Genomic DNA, 18,719 nt, shown 5'->3' with positions numbered 1-18,719 from the left:
CTCGTTAGTGTCCTCCTCCAGGGGCAGCCAGGAGCAGTGGGCAGCCTATCGTAGTGGGTTGTTTATCGTAGTGGGTTCCTTATGCGGGAAGGCCGTGGGAACTCAGGGAGAACATGTAAACCTTGCCCAGGAAGGCCTAGGAGATACCCCACCTGGGTACCTGACCACCCTGGGAGAACATCCCCAGAGTTGACAACGTCCCAAGTGGGAATCGAACCCAGAACCTTCTTTCTGGGAGACTGGACTAATCATTGTGCCGACGTGCCGTGCGTGTGTGCACGCATGCACAAACACACACACGCAGAGTTTCAACAAATTTAATTGATCATGTTGGAAGTAGAAAAAAAAACTATTTTATACAATGACAGAAGCAACTGTTAAGAATACACTTAACAAGTAGCACACATATTTACAAGAGCACTAAATAAAAAATCTAACTCGTCTACAGTAAATCATTAAAAAAAAGGAATAAAGTGGCATAAAAATCAGCCAGAATCACATTTTGTTAATTCCCTAAAACAGTGTTTCTCAAGAAACGTTGCAGAAACATTGGCAACATCTCACTCTGATTGAAGTGTCATTCAGGCTGGAGTAAAGGCCGGCCGTTTCTCAGGCCATCACAATAACGGATAAAATACTGTGTTGTAGTTGAGTGGAACTGAACCCGGCGTGGATCACACCAGAGGATAACTAGCAGCGGTGGCGATGCCACAGTGGTTCTTCTTGTCCTTGGCCATGTAGATGTAGCCCTGGTCACCCCACTTATCACTCCAGCTGCAGGCAGAAAGATCAGCAAGCGTTAGCTCTGGCTCCACGTCCTGGACGCAACACACTCAACACATTCTCATGCACACTTGGAAGGAGAAATTCATTTCCTGAAACGATGTTCCCGACGTGAAAGCAGAGCCAGACTCCGGTCCCGGGTTGAGGAGTCCCAACCCACAGAAGCGCTGATCTTCAGGTTACCTGTTCTTGACTATCCAGTACTTCTTGCCGTCCACATCCTCTCCCTGGAAGCCGTATCCCACCACCAGCACGCCGTGGTCCAGCTCCTCACTGCTGCAGTCCTTCTCATAGTAGATTCCTACAATACCCACAATGCCATTAGACCAAGAGACATGGCCATGTCACTGATGAGATGTCCTCATTAGGTATGTAGGTACTAACACTGGGATTTAAAAAAACTTGACAAATGGGCAGACATCTTGTTATGCATAATTAGGGTTTCCTCATATCTTTATATTCCCTCACATTATTCTCAATGCTCTTGTAATAACACTAATGTGTCCATAATCACTGAAGCCTTAACTAGTATGTTAATATAATATGTTACTACAACATGTAGTGGTTCTCTGGTTCCACACCTGACTGGTAGAACTGGAAGGACTCGTGGCCGGCGTCGATGGCTACAGACACGGGTCCCACTGCCGCCACGGCCTTCATCAGAGCGCGCTCCTTGCCGCTGGGGACGTCCACGAAGCCGGTGTCGTTGGCGGAGTTGAAGTTGGGGTCGTAGTGGCAGGGCTCGTCATCCTGGAGAGTCAGAAGGAAAGGAAGAGTCGGTTTCTGAAGCGCCAAACAAGACGCCTCGCAGGCTGAGACACGGCAGCCAGGAGCGAAGCAGCTTTCACCACAGGTCAAACTCCTCTTATCAACATGCTGCTCCGCCTTCAGGAGTGATAAAATGGCTGTCAAAACCCAGATAACCACGTGTGTCTAGACCAGGCCAGGGGCTGCAGGGATCGCTACCGAAGACAGGAGGCTTCTCCAGCCGTCCGAACATCAGGGATTCTGGTTAAGTGAGGGGCTTCTAGAAGAACGGCCTCCTCTAACACAGCTCCTCACGGTTCCCAGGTAGGGGTAGGCCTCCTCTAACAAGGTTCCCAGGTAGGGGTAGGCCTCCTCTAACAAGGTTCCCAGGTAGGGGTAGGCCTCCTCTAACAAGGTTCCCAGGTAGGGGTAGGCCTCCTCTAACAAGGTTCCCAGGTAGGGGTAGGACTCCTCTAACAAGGTTCCCAGGTAGGGGTAGGCCTCCTCTAACAAGGTTCCCAGGTAGGGGTAGGAGTCCTCTAACAAGGTTCCCAGGTAGGGGTAGGACTCCTCTAACACAGCTACTCACGGTTCCCAGGTAGGGGTAGGAGTCCTCTAACAAGGTTCCCAGGTAGGGGTAGGACTCCTCTAACACAGCTACTCACGGTTCCCAGGTAGGGGTAGGAGTCCTCGGAGTCCAGGCCACCGTTGTCCTTGACGTACTGGAAGGCCTGGTCCATCAGGCCCCCATTGCAGCCCTCGTTCCCCTCGGGCCGGGAGCACTCCACCAGGTTCTGCTCGCTCAGAGACACCAGCGCCCCCGTCTTCCTGAACTGCTGCCCCTCCAGGGCTCCGGTGGTGCTGAACGCCCAGCAAGACCCACACTGGCCCTGGTGGACGAAAACAGAGAGAAACGTTAGCCACAGTAGCACCTAATGATAACACGGGCCCAATTGATTTACCGTGGAGAAAACAGCGCTTGATGTAGAGGAGTAACAGTGCAGACAAGCAAAAAAACAGAAATGTTTCCTTTCAAGTGTAACCTGGCTTGATGGATGCTTCTCTGAGACTCTACCCTTTACAGGAAGCCGGCCAGACCGGTTCCCCCGGGCAAGCAGACAGACGGGAGGGCTGAAGAAGGTAACGCTGAGGGGGGGGAGAACTTAACCCCGGAAGAGAAATGAGGCGCCCCAAACAGCCTCCCATAAGAGTCGCTTACTTCCTGCCAACTATACTGGGCTCATAGTAGAAGCACCCCTATTCCCTCAGTTAGCTCCAACACAGCTCATTTAGCCTATAAGTCCTTCAATCAGATATATAAGCAGCATATACTACCATAGTCTCCCAAGATCAGGACTGCAGAACATTGATTTATCCCCCTGATGGAGCGCTGTGACCCACCTGGTCCTTGACCGGCGTGACGTAGCGCTGTGACCCACCTGGTCCTTGACCGGGGTGACGTAGCCCTTCTCCCTCCAGTCCACCTGGCGAGGGGCTTCCAGGAAGTTGGGCTCCATGAACACCGACCCCCTGAGCTTCCTCTCCGTCTTGTGCTTGTAGCCGTTCATCAGCTGGCGGAACTCCTCGTGAGTCTGCGAACGGGGATGAGTGGGCGTGAGCAGTGGGCTTTTCACCAGACCGGCCGTGGTTGAAGGCGAGCTGCTTCTCCACCTACCATGTCACCGAAATGGTTCATGCCCAGGCGGTAGGAGTGCGCGCCCATGGAGTGCTCCAGGTTGTGCATCTCAATCTTCTTCAGGTTCTTCTCCCAGACCATCCTCCTCCAGCCCTCCTCCTTCTACAAAACAAGCGTTATTCCAGTGAGCAGCGAGCAAACTTCATCTAAGCCTTTAGAGAAACACATTCCTGAGCCTTTAGAGGCACTCAGTGCAGTTCCCAGGCCCTCATACACGAGGCGCATGTACGTACTCACCTGGTGGTATTTTTTGCTGTGCCAGTCCTTCCACAGATCCCAGTGTTGGTCCAGCTGTGGGTCCAGGCTGGGGGCAGAGAGCGCCGCGCCCAGGGACAGCGCAAACACCGCCTGCAGCAGCACCATGGTGTCCTGGCAGGGAAATATGAGAGGCTGGATGAATTCCAAGCTGAAGGGAAGCTTTTCAAGGCCTCCACAAACAGCAAAGACGAGTACAGAGTCTACAGGAAACGCTGGCAACACTTTACTGGCCAGTCACTTACTCTTGAATGGTAGTATTATGTATTCACATGATCATGGCAATGTTTCAGAAGCACTACACGATGTTCAACTGAGACAGACGGTCTAATAACGAAGTAAAGATGAAGTTGCGCTTCCAGGATAAAAACTAAACTATCGACGGTCCCCGCATCGAACGAGGAAAAACATGTCCAAGTGATCAATAAGATAAGAAGACGAGACGACAGAGAGAGACCAGCAGTAAGGGGATATGAGCCGTGTTTGTTCTAGTCACGCAGCTGGTCTGAAGAACAACACAAGGAAACCAGGACCAGGAAAACCACCGGGAAACCAGCAGGAAAACCAGCAGGAAAACGAGAAGAGAAGCCGCTGTATCCTCGAAATAGAAACTAACGGAGGCAGAACAACTATTTACTGTTTTTATTTACTATTTTTCCGTCTGTGCAGCGTCTGCTGAGGGTCCCTCCTCCAACGAAAACAATGCAGGGAAGCAACAAAGGCAGTAACACGTCGGCAGTAACCGAGGCCTGCAACCAGTATTTATGATTTCAAACTGCATAATCATTCCCGTACAAAACCATGTAGTTGTATCATAGGCGACGCGAAGATATCTAGGCCTTATCTAAAAAAAAGCTTAAAAAATAACAAAAAACATGGGATAAAAACCTGAACCTACCGTTAACTCCGAATATTTACAATGTTGAACCATCAAATAAGCAGTGAAAGTGCTCCGGTCTGATCTGATGAGATGCAGGATTCTTACTGTGTTTCTGCTTACTGTGTTTCTGGACGAGGAAGACCGCTTTAATGCAGGCTCAGAGTGTCCAGGCTTGATCGGTTTAAAGCAGGTTGAGACTGAGTGTCCAGGCTTGGAGGCTACGGTTTGATTCAGGGTTCAGAGTGTCCAGGCTTGTGCGGGAAGGGGAGGTCTCTCCTGGGCTGGTCTCTGCTCGCTCCGCCCCCGTGAAATCATCCAGCATGTGATCTGGGAGCACGTGATTTCCCGACGGATGAGTCCCTGGAGGAGAACTCCTTCTATGGTCGTGGTCGGGAAATAGGCTAATGTTCTTATTTTACTTATTCTTATTGTCTACAAACAAATAGGTCTCAAAGGATTAAACAAAATTGTAATCACTATTCAAAACAAAGTTTAATCACTATTTAAAACAAACTCATAATTGACTAAATATAGCCTATATTGTTCAGGGAATTATTAGCCTAATAACAGAACGGGCTCAACATTCAAAAGGTAATCATTAAAATAATATGCCAGGTCAGGACAGGTTGGAACAGGGCTAGGTCTCTTCAGGGTGTATTCATGTGACCAACAGGTTGGAACAGGGCTAGGTCTCATCAGGGTGTATTCATGTGACCAACAGGTTGGTACAGGGCTAGGTCTCATCAGGGTGTATTCATGTGACCAACAGGTTGGTACAGGGCTAGGTCTCATCAGGGTGTATTCATGTGACCAACAGGTTGGTACAGGGCTAGGTCTCTTCAGGGTGTATTCATGTGACCAACAGCATTGCGGAACCAAGACCTTGTGGGTCAGTTATATGAGTTTGAAGTGAAATACTCTAATAGCTCATATAAATCAACAGTGAAAGACTACCAATCACTGTGATTGTGCACTGGGCAAGCATCACAGCGGATGCTAACAGGATGGACACACTGATCTGTAGTCAGATGTCTGTGGTCAGACACAACCTGAGTCAGCTACAGGGTGGACAAACTGATCAGGAGGGAGACATTGGACCTGAGTCAGCTACAGGGTGGACGAACTGATCAGGAGGGAGACATTTGACCTGAGTCAGCCACAGGGTGGACAAACTGATCAGGAGGGAGACATTGGACCTGAGTCAGCTACAGGATGGACGAACTGATCAGGAGGGAGACAGTGGACCTGAGTCAGCTACAGGGTGGACAAACTGATCAGGAGGGAGACAGTGGACCTGAGTCAGCTACAGGGTGGACAAACTGAACTTCAAAAACACACCAGTGAACTTTGGAGTAAGAAGAGAACTTTAATAACAGTGCTCTGGCCAGAGGACAATTCAGAACAGATACCTGGTTGTATCTGAGGATAAGTGCCATGAAATTGTAGTCAGTGATAAGTCTTCTATACAGTATTTCACATGATGTTTGAAAATCAAGCATGTAGGTGTCTTTGCTTAAGATGAGAAATTACCATCCACAAAAACAACAACAGGAAAATGGTACCATATATGGTCATCCCCGCTTTAAGAAATGAACTCATCTCATTCAAATCAAACGTGGTGAAGTTTGTGCCTCGTCTCTCACTCCCTAATACCCAATGCATGTTATCTGCTCTGCACCCAGCGGTGTCCTTGCCCGACACAATCCTCTCACAGGCCAGCAGCAGGGGGCAACTGAAAAACTCACACAGAACATCCCTTAGCATGAAGTTAGAACACTGTTAATACGTTTAGAGAATAAAGTATTAAGTATAAAACATAATGTCATGAACACAATTTCCCTCACAACATGCAGCCTACTATTTACGATTGCACTCTAGATATGTTTGCACAATCTAGGCCAGGAACACAGCTACTATACACTTATTTATTTGCATTCTTGAATATTTGGATTTCATCTCTGTATATTTTGTCTACTGTAAATTTGTATCTGATTGTGTTACCTTGTTGTCTTTTGATGCTGTGCAATTAAGTACCCCTGGGAAGTAGGGCTACACTACTGTAATACCACTACTACTACCACTGCTACTACTACATTAACTTAAATGAACTAAACTGTTGTGTCTCAAGGACTGTAAAGTCATTGTTTAAAATATAGCATGTTGTTAAATGTACTAATTTCCTTAAAAGCCTTGTAGAGCTGTCCTGGGTTTTGTCTGCTGATGTAGGTGAAGTACATCACTGGGGCAATGTGCACATTTCCCGTTTATATAAATAGCGTTTGAATTGCTCAATATTTTACGAGTGATGTGAGAATCACAGCTGACCATACTGGTGTGGGAAGTGCTAAGGAATTTACTTGTCATTTCATTACCAGGCATACTGTAACACGGTAATACATTAGTTGGGTCATCTGTGTATTTTTTTTAAAAAGGCGGGGAAATTATGTGACACCAAAACCCAAAATGGCTGCCGTTGAAATTAGCTTTTTAATGGTTTGACCTACAATGATGCACAATACAGGGTTTCAGAGCTTATTTTGGTCAAGGAATACATATTCGGAGTTTATATAATGATTTGACCTTCAAATGCAAAATGGCTGCCAATTTTGAGCTCTAAAAGGCATTTTTTTCAAAATTGTCACAGTGCCTTCTTATTAGGCTCTAATGAAAGCAATGCTCATGATGAGTTGAATAATATACAGTATACGTACACAGAAGTACTCTTTGAAGTTGGCGAAATCGTCAGGGAGAAGGGAGGAGTTGGGAGTAGGAGGTGGGGGCTGGAGTAATGAAGTTTCAAAGAGTTTTTTAGGAGGTTAGGATTTTAGAGAGGAAGAAAGCAGCTTTAGCAGCAGACAGGGAGGAGGAGAATGTGGAAAGAAGAGATTGGAGTCTGCCTTTCCTCCATTTATGCTCAGCCATTCTCCGGCTCCCTCTATCAGTACGACAGCCATGGAGCAGGTGGAGTTGGGCGTGCTGGCCTGGAGGTGAGGGGACAGAGATTGTCCAGAGGAGGAAAGAGAAGAGACATGTAGGGACAGGATGCTCTCGACCCCCGGCCTCTGCTAGGAGCGTCTCTCCCTGGGAGCAGAGAAGGGACAGTTACACTGCCCACAACTTAACACTGAACCACTGTGTCATCAAGAAGATGACTAGGCAGGCACAATATTAACTCAATCCTGAAAAGGGATTAAGCACTTATGATAGACAAGGCATTAGATCTATAGGCTTTGATTAGAGTCAACCAGGAACTCAAAATAAAGCACAATATAACATTATCAGGTAAAGAATTTATTATAAAAAAATGTACTACACTATAAAGTTTGGGTAAGTTTTAAGGACATGGCATTCCAGGACATGCAGTTGGAATGGGACATAAATAGAAAACAAAAGATGTTGTGCAAAAAGATGAATATTATCTTAATTAAATACACCTGTTTCCTTTCCCACAAACGACCCACAACACCGGAGAGGAGTGAAGAGCACTCACCGTCACAATCATGAGAGAAAACATTAAAAAAACATAAAAGCTCAATAATACATAGTGATTCTCCATACAAAAGTGTCTTTTTTTTATGAGAAAAAAATACATTATTCATTTCCCTTTCAGGAATATTTTTGTTTTTTTCACGTTAGCTGCAAAAGGCAACAGAGCTGATAGGAGCAGAGTACAGTATGTCAACACAACAACAACAGAACAACAATAACAGTAACTACTGTCTGTATCTTCAACAGTGACAGGCAACAGGAACATGCCTGAACATGCTCAACGTCAGTGTCTCAACCCTAAGACATACCATATGTGAAGTACATTCAATATGCCTCTCCACTGTTCATAAGATTCAGCTGAGCTCAACACTGGATACAGAATGGTGGGTTCTGGGTAGGGTATATAGAATGGTGGGTACTGGGTAGGGTATATAGAATGGTGGGTAGTGGGTAGGGTATATAGAATGGTGGGTACTGGGTAGGGTATATAGAATGGTGGGGTACTGGGTGGGGTATATAGAATGGTGGGTTCTGGGTAGGGTATATAGAATGGTGGGTAGTGGGTAGGGTATATAGAATGGTGGGTAGTGGGTAGGGTATATAGAATGGTGGGTACTGGGTAGGGTATATAGAATGGTGGGTAGTGGGTAGGGTATATAGAATGGTGGGTAGTGGGTAGGGTATATAGAATGGTGGGTAGTGGGTAGGGTATATAGAATGGTGGGTAGTGGGTAGGGTATATAGAATGGTGGGTACTGGGTAGGGTATATAGAATGGTGGGTTCTGGGTAGGGTATATAGAAGCCTCAGGTTATTTACAGAGTACAGTTTGCCCATAGGTTCAATATTTGCAAAATTCCAACAAATTTTGTTTGTAATCGTAGTCAATACAGTTCTTCTATCACAGCAGGATAACTGGTCAAGTCAGATGGAAACAAGTCGATGACGTGGATCCAGATCAGTCAAAATCAAAAAAAACAAATTACAAATGTGAGATGACTCTTTCTAGAAGGGCGTGGAGTTACTGTCTCTTCACAATAGCAGTACACAATATGTATGTCCTATTGTATGAAGACCTTTCTACCATCTCATTCTTTTCCAATTACCTTGATATTTGAAGAGGGTATCTTTCAAGACTAACCATATCTAAAATCGGCTAAGGTAGGGAACATTCTATAAAATAGTTTGTGAAAACCACCATGAAAAACCTCATAATGAGCCTTTGTCAGTGTGAGCTCCATGGCTGGTGTGTATGACCTGCTGACTAGATCTGGTGAGGTCATATTCCTCTACAGCTGCGTGGTGTTGTGTTTCCGGGGAGGCGGCTCTTCTGGACAGACCTGTTGTGCTTCTCACCAGAGCTAGTGGGCGCGCCGGGTCCTCAGAAACGCCCCCGCCATGACGGCTCCCATCGCCACTGCAAAGGCGTTAAAGGCACTCTGACATCACAGCTGCCCGCTCACGACTACTCAGCCATCTAACAGCCGTTGTTGTATCTTTGTTTTAGCAAGGACTTCAGATGTTTACATAACTACAGTACAATTCCAGTATCAAATCAATGGAAAAGGTCCTAAGGAGTTGTTTTTTCATCACCATGGGAATAAGTCATGTTTTTAAGCAGCAAAACAGTTAAAGGACCTGGTAAAACTGAATTTGTCTTTGGAGATCAGGACATCAACACGTTGACTCAAAACATTCATAGGAGGGAAGGACGGTGTTGGACATGTGGAGTAGAGGATACAGGGTTTCACAGGCAATCAAGCTCAACAAGGTTTAAAAGGGGTGTTGATGACGCGTGTTCATCAACACCTAGTCATGTGAGGTCCCGGAGCAGGGTGGAGCTGCCCATCAACACTGGTCAGGTGTTCAGGTTCAGGTGCTGAGCAGACTGATCAGATCGTAGATCCCTTCCGCTCAGGGCTGCTTCACCGGGACACGACGGAGGAAATGGAGTTGTAGGAGGTGCCTCCGTTGCAGGCGGGGGCGGAGCCCACCGCCTCCATGTTGACCCTGAACACGGGCGAGGCTCTGAGGAGGAAGTCTGCGGCGTCGCGCCGGCCCAGTTCCCGGAGCTTGACCAGGAGCACGCCCACCGTGCCGTCCGGCCGGGCGCTCCACTCCTGCAGCAGCGCCGCCGTGGGGCTGGGTGGGGCCGGGGCGGGGGCGTGGCCGCCAGGCTCCCCCTCCGCCGTGTTCCCGCTGGCCGCCCCCCCGCTGTGCTTGGCCACCAGCTCCGTCAGCCCCAGGTTCATGGCCAGCAGGCACCAGTCCTTCCCCAGCGCGTCCGGCGGGTCCAGCATGCGGCACAGCTTCCTGCGCGCCAGCAGGCCCACGTCGGAGACGTGCACGCCGCTGCCCAGGCTGCCCTGCTGGTAGACCTCGGCGCAGCCCAGGGCCAGGATGCTGCTGAAGCTCTCGCGGTAGCCGGCCATGGTGTTGGCGAGCGACGTCTCCCCCTGCGCCTGGGCGCGGAGGAAGTCCTTGGGCTGGTAGACCATGACGGGTCTGTGGTGCTGTCGGAGCTGCTGGGGGCTCAGGTAGTACCGGGCCGTGAGCAGGCCCGGCAGCGTGGACGCCAGGAGGTTCTCCGTGATGCTGCAGACGGTGTCCAAGAGGGCGTAGCACTTGACCCGCTCCGAGTCGTGCCCGCGGACCTGGACCTCCACGCCCTGCCCGTGGTTGACCAGCAGCACCACGGCCTCGGCCCCGCCCTGGCTCACCTTGGCGCCGTTGGTCCAGAGCCGGATGTCTCCGTCCACCTCGTCGTCCGCGCCGTCCACCTCGGCCTTCTGCTGGCGGCTCCAGCGACACAGGTTGACCTGCAGCTTGTGGAAGAGGCCGCAGGGGAACGGCGTCAGGTGCTCGGCCGGGACCAACCGCACGCCGGCGTAGATCAGAGACTCCTCCTCCTCCTCCTCCTCCTCGCTCCAGGAGCGGTGCAGGCCGCTGGTCTTGATCAGCGCGGGCACGTCCACCATGGCGGGGTTGACCAGGTCCCTGGCGCACACGTCCATGGCGTCCAGGATCTGCAGCAGCTCCTCCACGTCGCTCTCGGGCGCCAGCGCCTGGACCTCCTCCAGCCTGTAGCGCCCCCTGTAGTGGTGGATGGCCTTGGGCGTCTCGATGGACAGGAGCCTGGCCAGGACCGAGCTGCACAGCCAGCGAGGATCCAGCAGAACCACATCCTGAACCGTCTCACTCTGCATCAGGTTGATCTGAGAGACAGAGAGAGAGAGAGAGAGAGAGAGATAGAGAGAGAGATAGAGATGAGAGAGAGAGAGAGGTGAGAGAAAGAGAGGTGAGAGAGAGAGAGAGAGAGGTGAGAGAAAGAGAGAGAGAGAGATAGAGAGAGAGAGGTGAGAGAGAGAGGTGAGAGAAAGAGAGGTGAGAGAAAGAGAGGTGAGAGAGAGAGAGGTGAGAGAGAGAGAGAGAGAGAGATGAGAGAGAGAGAGAGAGAGGTGAGAGAAAGAGAGGTGAGAGAAAGAGAGGTGAGAGAAAGAGAGGTGAGAGAGAGAGAGAGAGAGAGCGAGAGGTGAGAGAAAGAGAGGTGAGAGAAAGAGAGAGTGAGAGAGAGAGGTGAGAGAAAGAGAGAGAAAGAGAGGTGAAAGAGAGAGAGGTGAGAGACAGAGAGAGAGAGAGATAGAGAGAGAGATGAGAGAGAGAGAGAGAGAAAGAGAGGTGAAAGAAAGAGAGAGAGAGAGAGAGAGAGATGAGAGAGAGAGAGGTGAGAGAGAGAGAGGTGAGAGAGAGAGATGAGAGAAAGAGAGGTGAGAGAAAGAGAGGTGAAAGAGAGAGAGGTGAGAGAGAGAGAGAGAGAGAGAGCGAGAGGTGAGAGAAAGAGAGGTGAGAGAGAGAGAGAGAGAGAGAGAGAGAGAGAGAGGTGAGAGAAAGAGAGGTGAAAGAGAGAGAGAGAGAGATAGAGAGAGGTGAGAGAAAGAGAGGTGAGAGAAAGAGAGGTGAGAGAGAGAGAGGTGAGAGAGAGAGAGTGAGAGAGAGAGAGGTGAGAGAAAGAGAGAGAAAGAGAGGTGAAAGAGAGAGAGGTGAGAGAAAGAGAGAGAGATGAGAGAAAGAGAGAGAGGATGGGAGACGGAGAGAGATGTATAGAGGGATGGAGGAGGTGTAATGAGAGGTTTATAGGCAGTTGGAGACAGAGATAATGATGAGATAATATCATGGGAGGAAGACAGTTAATGAATCAGCACTGAATCCACAATGACACCTAGTGGCTAAACATTTTCAACACCATAATAACAAGAATATAGCATATGTTAAAATGGTCAACGTAAAAAACACACGCTCGCTCGCTCGCACGCACGCACGCACGCAAACACACACCAGGATTGGTGTTGAGAACTAAAACTACACCTATCCCATAATTGAAGTCAGGCCAGTTAATTTCTAATGATTTAGCAAAACAGAAGCGAATGTTTCCGGGTTAAAGGTGAGTGTGTGTGGGGCCCACCTCCCCCATGCTGTGCAGCTGCTGGGCGTGGCTCCGGAGCAGCTCCTCGCTGACCAGGGGGTTGATCTGCTCCTGGACGTCCACCACGAACTGCTGCCACGACGTCAGCTGGTTGGGTCCGCTCATCCTCCTCCACGCCGGCAGCGTGGCCAGCAGACGCTCCGACAGCAACGTCACAGGACCGCAGCTCTGCCAATCACATGAGGAGAGCAACGTCACGGGACCGCAGCTCAGCCAATCACACGAGGAGGATGAAAAGATCAAATAGAACTGTGTCCATTCATTTCTGTGTTCTGATGATGGAGAGGGAGAGAGAGAGGAAGAGAGAGAGGGAGAGAGAGGAAGATTGACAGGAAGAGGGGGTGACCGTGGTGACTGTGGTGACCGTGGTGACTGGTAACCGTGGTGACCGTGGTGACCATGGTTACAGCTTCACATCTGGAGGCATTCTAGTCCCATGTCTTCACACAAGGGTCGTCACAGGAAGTGGAAAGATCTGTTCTTCACAAATGAAGCTATGCAAGTAAACCCAACGTGGACTTTAGTCACTGTTGAGATGTTTCTGGGCGTTAGAGGGTCAGGTCAAGTGTTGAGATGTTTCTGGGCGTTAGAGGGTCAGATAAAGTGTTGAGATGTTTCTGGGCGTTAGAGGGTCAGGTCAAGTGTTGAGATGTTTCTGGGCGATAGAGGGTCAGGTCAAGTGTTGAGATGTTTCTGGGCGATAGAGGGTCAGGTCAAGTGTTGGTGATGTTTTTTGGGGGCACTCTGGTTTATTTTCCTGCTTTTTTGTCCTTTGCCAATCACATGCCTGACTACATTATTTATCTTTACTAAAATGGCAGCAAAGAATAACTGTCTATTCTGAAATGAACTGTACAGCACCCCCTTGGAAAGGTCCCCACTCCAATGCTAAAATACTTAAAAGGTCCTCACTCCAGTGGTAAATACAACAAAGGTCTTACTCCAATAGTGAAATACTGAAAAGAAAGGTCCTCACTCCAATGGTGAAATACTTATAAAAAAGGTCCTCACTTAAATGGTGAAATACTTATAAAAAAGGTCTTCACTTAAATGGTGAAATACTTGTAACAAAGGTCCTCACTCCAATGGTGAAATACTGAAAAGAAATGTCCTCACACCAGTGGTGAAATACTTAAAAATAATAAGAATAATAATTTGTATTTAAAAGAAGCTGAAGTGGAAATTGGAGTCAGGGGGCCACCTAGTGGTGAACTGTGTTATTTATTTGTCTCTAAATATAGCAGAAAGGGTGGTCCTCACTCCCGATGTGAAATGTATTAGACCTCACTTTGATGCCTAAACAGGAATGTGTGTGTGTGTGTGTAACATACAGAGATGATGTTGGTGCGTAGCTCTTGCAGGTGTGTGTGTGTGTGTGTGTGTGTGTGTGTGTGTGTGTGTAACATACAGAGATGATGTTGGTGCGTAGCTCTTGCAGGTGTGTGTGTGTGTGTGTGTGTGTGTGTGTGTGTGTGTAACATACAGAGATGATGTTGGTGCGTAGCTCCTGCAGGTGTGTGTGTGAGTGTGTGTGTGTGTGTGTGTGTGTGTGTGTGTGTGTGTGTGTGTGAGTGTGTGTGTGTGTGTGTGTAACATACAGAGATGATGTTGGTGCGTAGCTCCTGCAGGTGTGTGTGTGTGTGTGTGTGTGTGTGTGTGTGTGTATGTGTGTGTGTGTGTGTGTAATTACAGAGATGATGTTGGTGCGTAGCTCCTGCAGGTGTGTGTGTGTGTGTGTGTGTGTGTGTGTGTGTGTGTGTGTGTGTAACATACAGAGATGATGTTGGTGCGTAGCTCCTGCAGGTGTGTGTGTGTGTGTGTGTGTGTGTGTGTAACATACAGAGATGATGTTGGTGCGTAGCTCCTGCAGGTGTGTGTGTGTGTGTGTGTGTGTGTGTGTGTGTGTGTAACATACAGAGATGATGTTGGTGCGTAGCTCTTGCAGGTGTGTGTGTGTGTGTGTGTGTGTGTAACATACAGAGATGATGTTGGTGCGTAGCTCCTGCAGGTGGCTCCGGAGCAGCTTCATGTCTCTGGAGTTGGAGGCCCCGGCGTCCATGACGAACAGCTTCTCTGTGATCTGCAGGTCGTTCCCAAACCTGGGACAGATTTGTCAACAAACAACCAGCTAAGCTTCAACGCTCTTCTGAAAGTGCTGCAGGTCTTTTTCAATACAGTTCTTTCTCAGCTGGGAAAATAATGTGTACCTGTTCTGGGCTTCCTTGAGCAGAGCCCTCTCCTTGTCGTAGCCGAACTCTCCTGAGAAGCTGTGGGGCAGGTTGACGATGTCGGCGTGGGTTCCCACCAGCGCCACCCGCAGGGGGCTCCTGATCCTGCCGCCAAACGCTGGGGACACAGCAGAGCCCTCAGTCAGGCTGGCTGCCCTGGAAACCCCCTGCTACCGGCTACTAGCTCCGCCTAGGACTAGACTAGCTCCGCCTAGGACTAAACCAGCTCAGCCTAGGACTAAACTAGCTCAGCCTAGGACTAAACTAGCTCAGCCTAGGACTAAACCAGCTCAGCCTAGGACTAAACTAGCTCAGCCTAGGACTAAACTAGCTCAGCCTAGGACTAAACTAGCTCAGCCTAGGACTAAACTAGCTCAGCCTAGGACTAAACCAGCTCAGCCTAGGACTAAACCAGCTCAGCCTAGGACTAAACTAGCTCAGCCTAGGACTAAACCAGCTCAGCCTAGGACTAAACTAGCTCAGCCTAGGACTAAACTAGCTCAGCCTAGGACTAAACCAGCTCAGCCTAGGACTAAACCAGCTCAGCCTAGGACTAAACCAGCTCAGCCTAGGACTAAACTAGCTCAGCCTAGGACTAAACTAGCTCCGCCTAGGACTAAACTAGCTCAGCCTAGGACTAAACTAGCTCAGCCTAGGACTAAACTCCAAACATGACGTTTACTAACTTAGATATTACACTAACTGGTTTTCAAATGAACCCCTACTGACAATCATCATTGTAGTGTTCTCTAAGAACATTGTAAATAGTAAAATAATATCTAACTATAACATTCTGAACAGGAATACTGTACTTGAACCGACACTAATCCATTTTAATGTACTAGTGTACATTAAACGTATTAGTATTTGACAATACTAATGTTCTACAGTGTGGACGGATCCACTAGTATACTTACACAGACAAAACCCTCTTTAAGGAAAGTAAAGGTAAGGCAGGCTGAAACCACGAGAGAACAAGAGATGAGAACACATGAGAACCACAGAGATTAGAACAAAAGATGAGAAGAACAGAGATGAGAACAAAAGATGAGAAGAACAGAGATGAGAACAAAAGATGAGAAGAACAGAGATGACAGGAAGAAGAGATGTGAGGTAAAGACAGGAAGAATGAGAGAAGTGTGCAAAGACAAACTATGTATACAGACTTTCACAGCAAACCCGGGTCAAACAATGACCGCCCAGGAACAGATCCGGGGGAAGAGCTTTTCAGTGCCTTGTGTTCGTTAGTTCATTATTTAGTTAGTTAGTTAATTTGTTAGTCAGCAGGAATATGCAAAAACTACCAGATGGATTTTCCTGAAGAGGGGTGGAGCACGGTGGAGGGATGTAGCATGAGCCAACTTAGAACTCATTACATTTTGGAGTGAATCTGATTCATGTAGCAGATTAGAAGACGTTCGAAGTCTACTATTGTTTTGGAAGCCAAACTAAATGTTTCGACACTCAGCTTCGCCTCGTGGGGTAATTTGCCCCTGTGTTGTGCATTATTTTTCGATAATAGCACACCTCGTGTATTATCCCTTACTTATAGCAAGGTTATTATGGTTAACGAAAACTAACTAAAAAACTAGGTGTGAAAAAACATTTTAGTTAACTGAAATAAAAATAATAGGGTCATCTATATTATCAGTCAGGAAGTTGTTAGACCAGCAGCAGAGACCTAATGGCCGACAGCCTGTAGATGCACCAGATAAAAGCGTCCAGCCCGACAGCTGTGGCTCACCGATGGCGTGGTCGGGCAGCGTGAGGGACTTGAGCAGGTTGAGCCAGTAGGTGACCTGGCTGAGCTGCGCCTCGTACGGCTCCTCCAGGCTGAACAGAACCAGGTGCAGCGCTGTGACGTCATTGGCTGCAAAGTAGTCGTAGCAGCAGTAGTAGACCGGGTTCCCTGAGAACTCCCACACGCTGAACTCCCCCACGCCTGAGGAGAGACCGCAGGAAATCACCCTCTCTCTCCTTATTCACCCTTCTCTCTCCTTATACACCCTTCTCTCTCCTTATACACCCTCTCTCTCCTAATACACCCTTCTCTCTCCTTATATACCCTTCTCTCTCCTTATACACCCTTCTCTCTCCTTATATACCCTTCTCTCTCCTTATACACCCTTCTCTCTCCTTATTCACCCTTCTCTCTCCTTATACACCCTTCTCTCTCCTTCACGCACAATAACACTTCATTAGATTGACATAAGACTTTGTCTGGGCCACTATAAACATTAGGTTTTACATTACATATAACTTGCCATTATACAGTATACACATTCCATTATACAGTATACACATTCAATTATACAGTATACACATTCCATTATACAGTATACACATTCCATTATACAGTATACACATTCCATTTTAAAACTATGATCTAAGGTCTGATCCATAGTTTTAGCGGAAGGATAGATTCTTGTCTGAGGCTGTAGTGTCTCAGCCCCTCACCATGGATGCTGGCGTTCTGGATGTCGATGGCCTTGGTGGCCTGCTGGTCGGCGGAGGACGGGGCGCCCTGCGTGGGGGAGAACAGGGCGCCCTGCGTGGGGGAGAACGCCTCCAGCACCCCCTGGGTGAGGCTGGGCTCAAACATCATACTGCGGCTCCGCACACTCACGTTCTCACAGCCGGGGTACAGGTTGGAAATGCTCACAGACACTGAGGGAGAGGAGCACACACACATGAACACACACACACACACAAACATGAACACACACGCACACACAGACATATACGCACACACAGACAGAGACACGCACACACACAAAAACACACACACACACGCACACAGAAACACACGCACACATACACACACACAGACAGACACGCACACACACACACAGACACACACGCACACACACACAAACACACACGCACACACACACACACACAGAAACACACGCACACACACACACACAGACAGACACGCACACACACAAAAACACACACACGCACACAGAAACACACACCAACACAGACAAGACACACACACACACACACACACAGACAGACACGCACACACACACACACACACACAGACACACACACACACACACACAAACACACACACACGTACTTGTTTGTTCTCAGAACAGACTAAAGTGAAGACAATATACTTTTCACCAATGGGTGGAGCTGTTTTCTCACTGACACTATAACTAGCCTACAGCTATGATACTGAGGTGTTGACAGCAGTTGGAAATGGAGAATGAGTATTCATCCCAGACAAGGTTTTCAGATAAGCAGATAAGCATGTGTGTGTTCATGTATGGGTGTGTGTGTGTGTGTGTGTGTGTGTATGTGTGTGTGTGTGTGTGTGTGTGTGCTGAGCACGTGAGACGCTCCATGCAGCACAATTTCATCCACTCAACATTTAACTTGACTTCCATTGATGTTTTTTGAGTGCAGGTGCAGAACAGTCTAGAATACCAGACCTAGAACACCAGCCCTAGAATACCAGCCTAGAACACCAGCCTAGAACACCAGCCCTAGAATACCAGACCTAGAACACCAGACCTAGAACACCAGACCTAGAATACCAGCCTAGAATACCAGCCCTAGAATACCAGACCTAGAATAACAGACCTAGAATACCAGCCTAGAATACCAGCCTAGAATACCAGACCTAGAATACCAGACCTAGAATACCAGCCCTAGAATACCAGCCTAGAATACCAGACCTAGAATACCAGACCTAGAATACCAGCCTAGAACACCAGACCTAGAATACCAGACCTAGAATACCAGCCCTAGAATAACAGACCTAGAATACCAGCCTAGAATACCAGCCTAGAATACCAGACCTAGAATACCAGCCTAGAACACCAGACCTAGAATACCAGCCCTAGAATACCAGCCCTAGAATAACAGACCTAGAATACCAGCCTAGAATACCAGCCTAGAATACCAGACCTAGAATACCAGCCTAGAACACCAGACCTAGAATACCAGACCTAGAATACCAGCCCTAGAACACCAGACCTAGAATACCAGCCCTAGAATACCAGCCCTAGAATAACAGACCTAGAATACCAGCCTAGAATACCAGACCTAGAATACCAGCCCTAGAATACCAGCCTAGAATACCAGCCTAGAATACCAGACCTAGAATACCAGACCTAGAATACCAGACCTAGAACACCAGACCTAG

The 18,719-nt window shown here is 48.3% G+C and overlaps 2 protein-coding genes across 3 annotated transcripts in view; both read right to left on the bottom strand.

Annotated features, from left to right (window-relative positions):
* Nucleotides 1-304: 304 nt before the first annotated feature.
* Nucleotides 305-4,607, bottom strand: ctsla (cathepsin La). Of its 2 annotated transcripts, none has more exons than XM_084457239.1 (8): nt 4,482-4,607; nt 3,464-3,595; nt 3,206-3,328; nt 2,970-3,122; nt 2,196-2,420; nt 1,365-1,533; nt 967-1,084; nt 305-774 (listed from the first exon to the last, which is right to left on the bottom strand). In XM_084457239.1, the coding sequence occupies exons 2-8, from the start codon at nt 3,587-3,589 to the stop codon at nt 675-677; spliced, it is 1,014 nt and encodes a 337-aa protein (XP_084313365.1). In that variant the 5' UTR covers nt 3,590-3,595; nt 4,482-4,607; the 3' UTR covers nt 305-674. The 2 variants fall into 2 exon arrangements, with proteins under 2 accessions (XP_084313365.1, XP_084313366.1); XM_084457240.1 differs by having other exon boundaries at nt 4,467-4,598.
* Nucleotides 4,608-8,634: 4,027 nt separating this feature from the next.
* The window catches only part of dapk1 (death-associated protein kinase 1), a 60,152-nt gene continuing 50,067 nt past the window's right edge, over nt 8,635-18,719 (bottom strand). The window contains exons 21-26 of the mRNA XM_084456925.1: nt 17,018-17,227; nt 16,305-16,502; nt 14,540-14,678; nt 14,311-14,431; nt 12,312-12,500; nt 8,635-11,064 (exon numbers count right to left, since the gene is read on the bottom strand). Coding sequence (XP_084313051.1) covers nt 9,775-11,064; nt 12,312-12,500; nt 14,311-14,431; nt 14,540-14,678; nt 16,305-16,502; nt 17,018-17,227 — 2,147 coding nt within the window. The 3' untranslated portion in view covers nt 8,635-9,774. The remainder of the gene's footprint in view (nt 11,065-12,311; nt 12,501-14,310; nt 14,432-14,539; nt 14,679-16,304; nt 16,503-17,017; nt 17,228-18,719) is intronic.

This window comes from Borostomias antarcticus (assembly GCF_949987555.1).
Source record: "Borostomias antarcticus genome assembly, chromosome: 23".
In the NCBI taxonomy this organism is placed as follows: domain Eukaryota; kingdom Metazoa; phylum Chordata; class Actinopteri; order Stomiiformes; family Stomiidae; genus Borostomias; species Borostomias antarcticus.
This window is presented reverse-complemented; position numbering and strand designations above follow the sequence as displayed.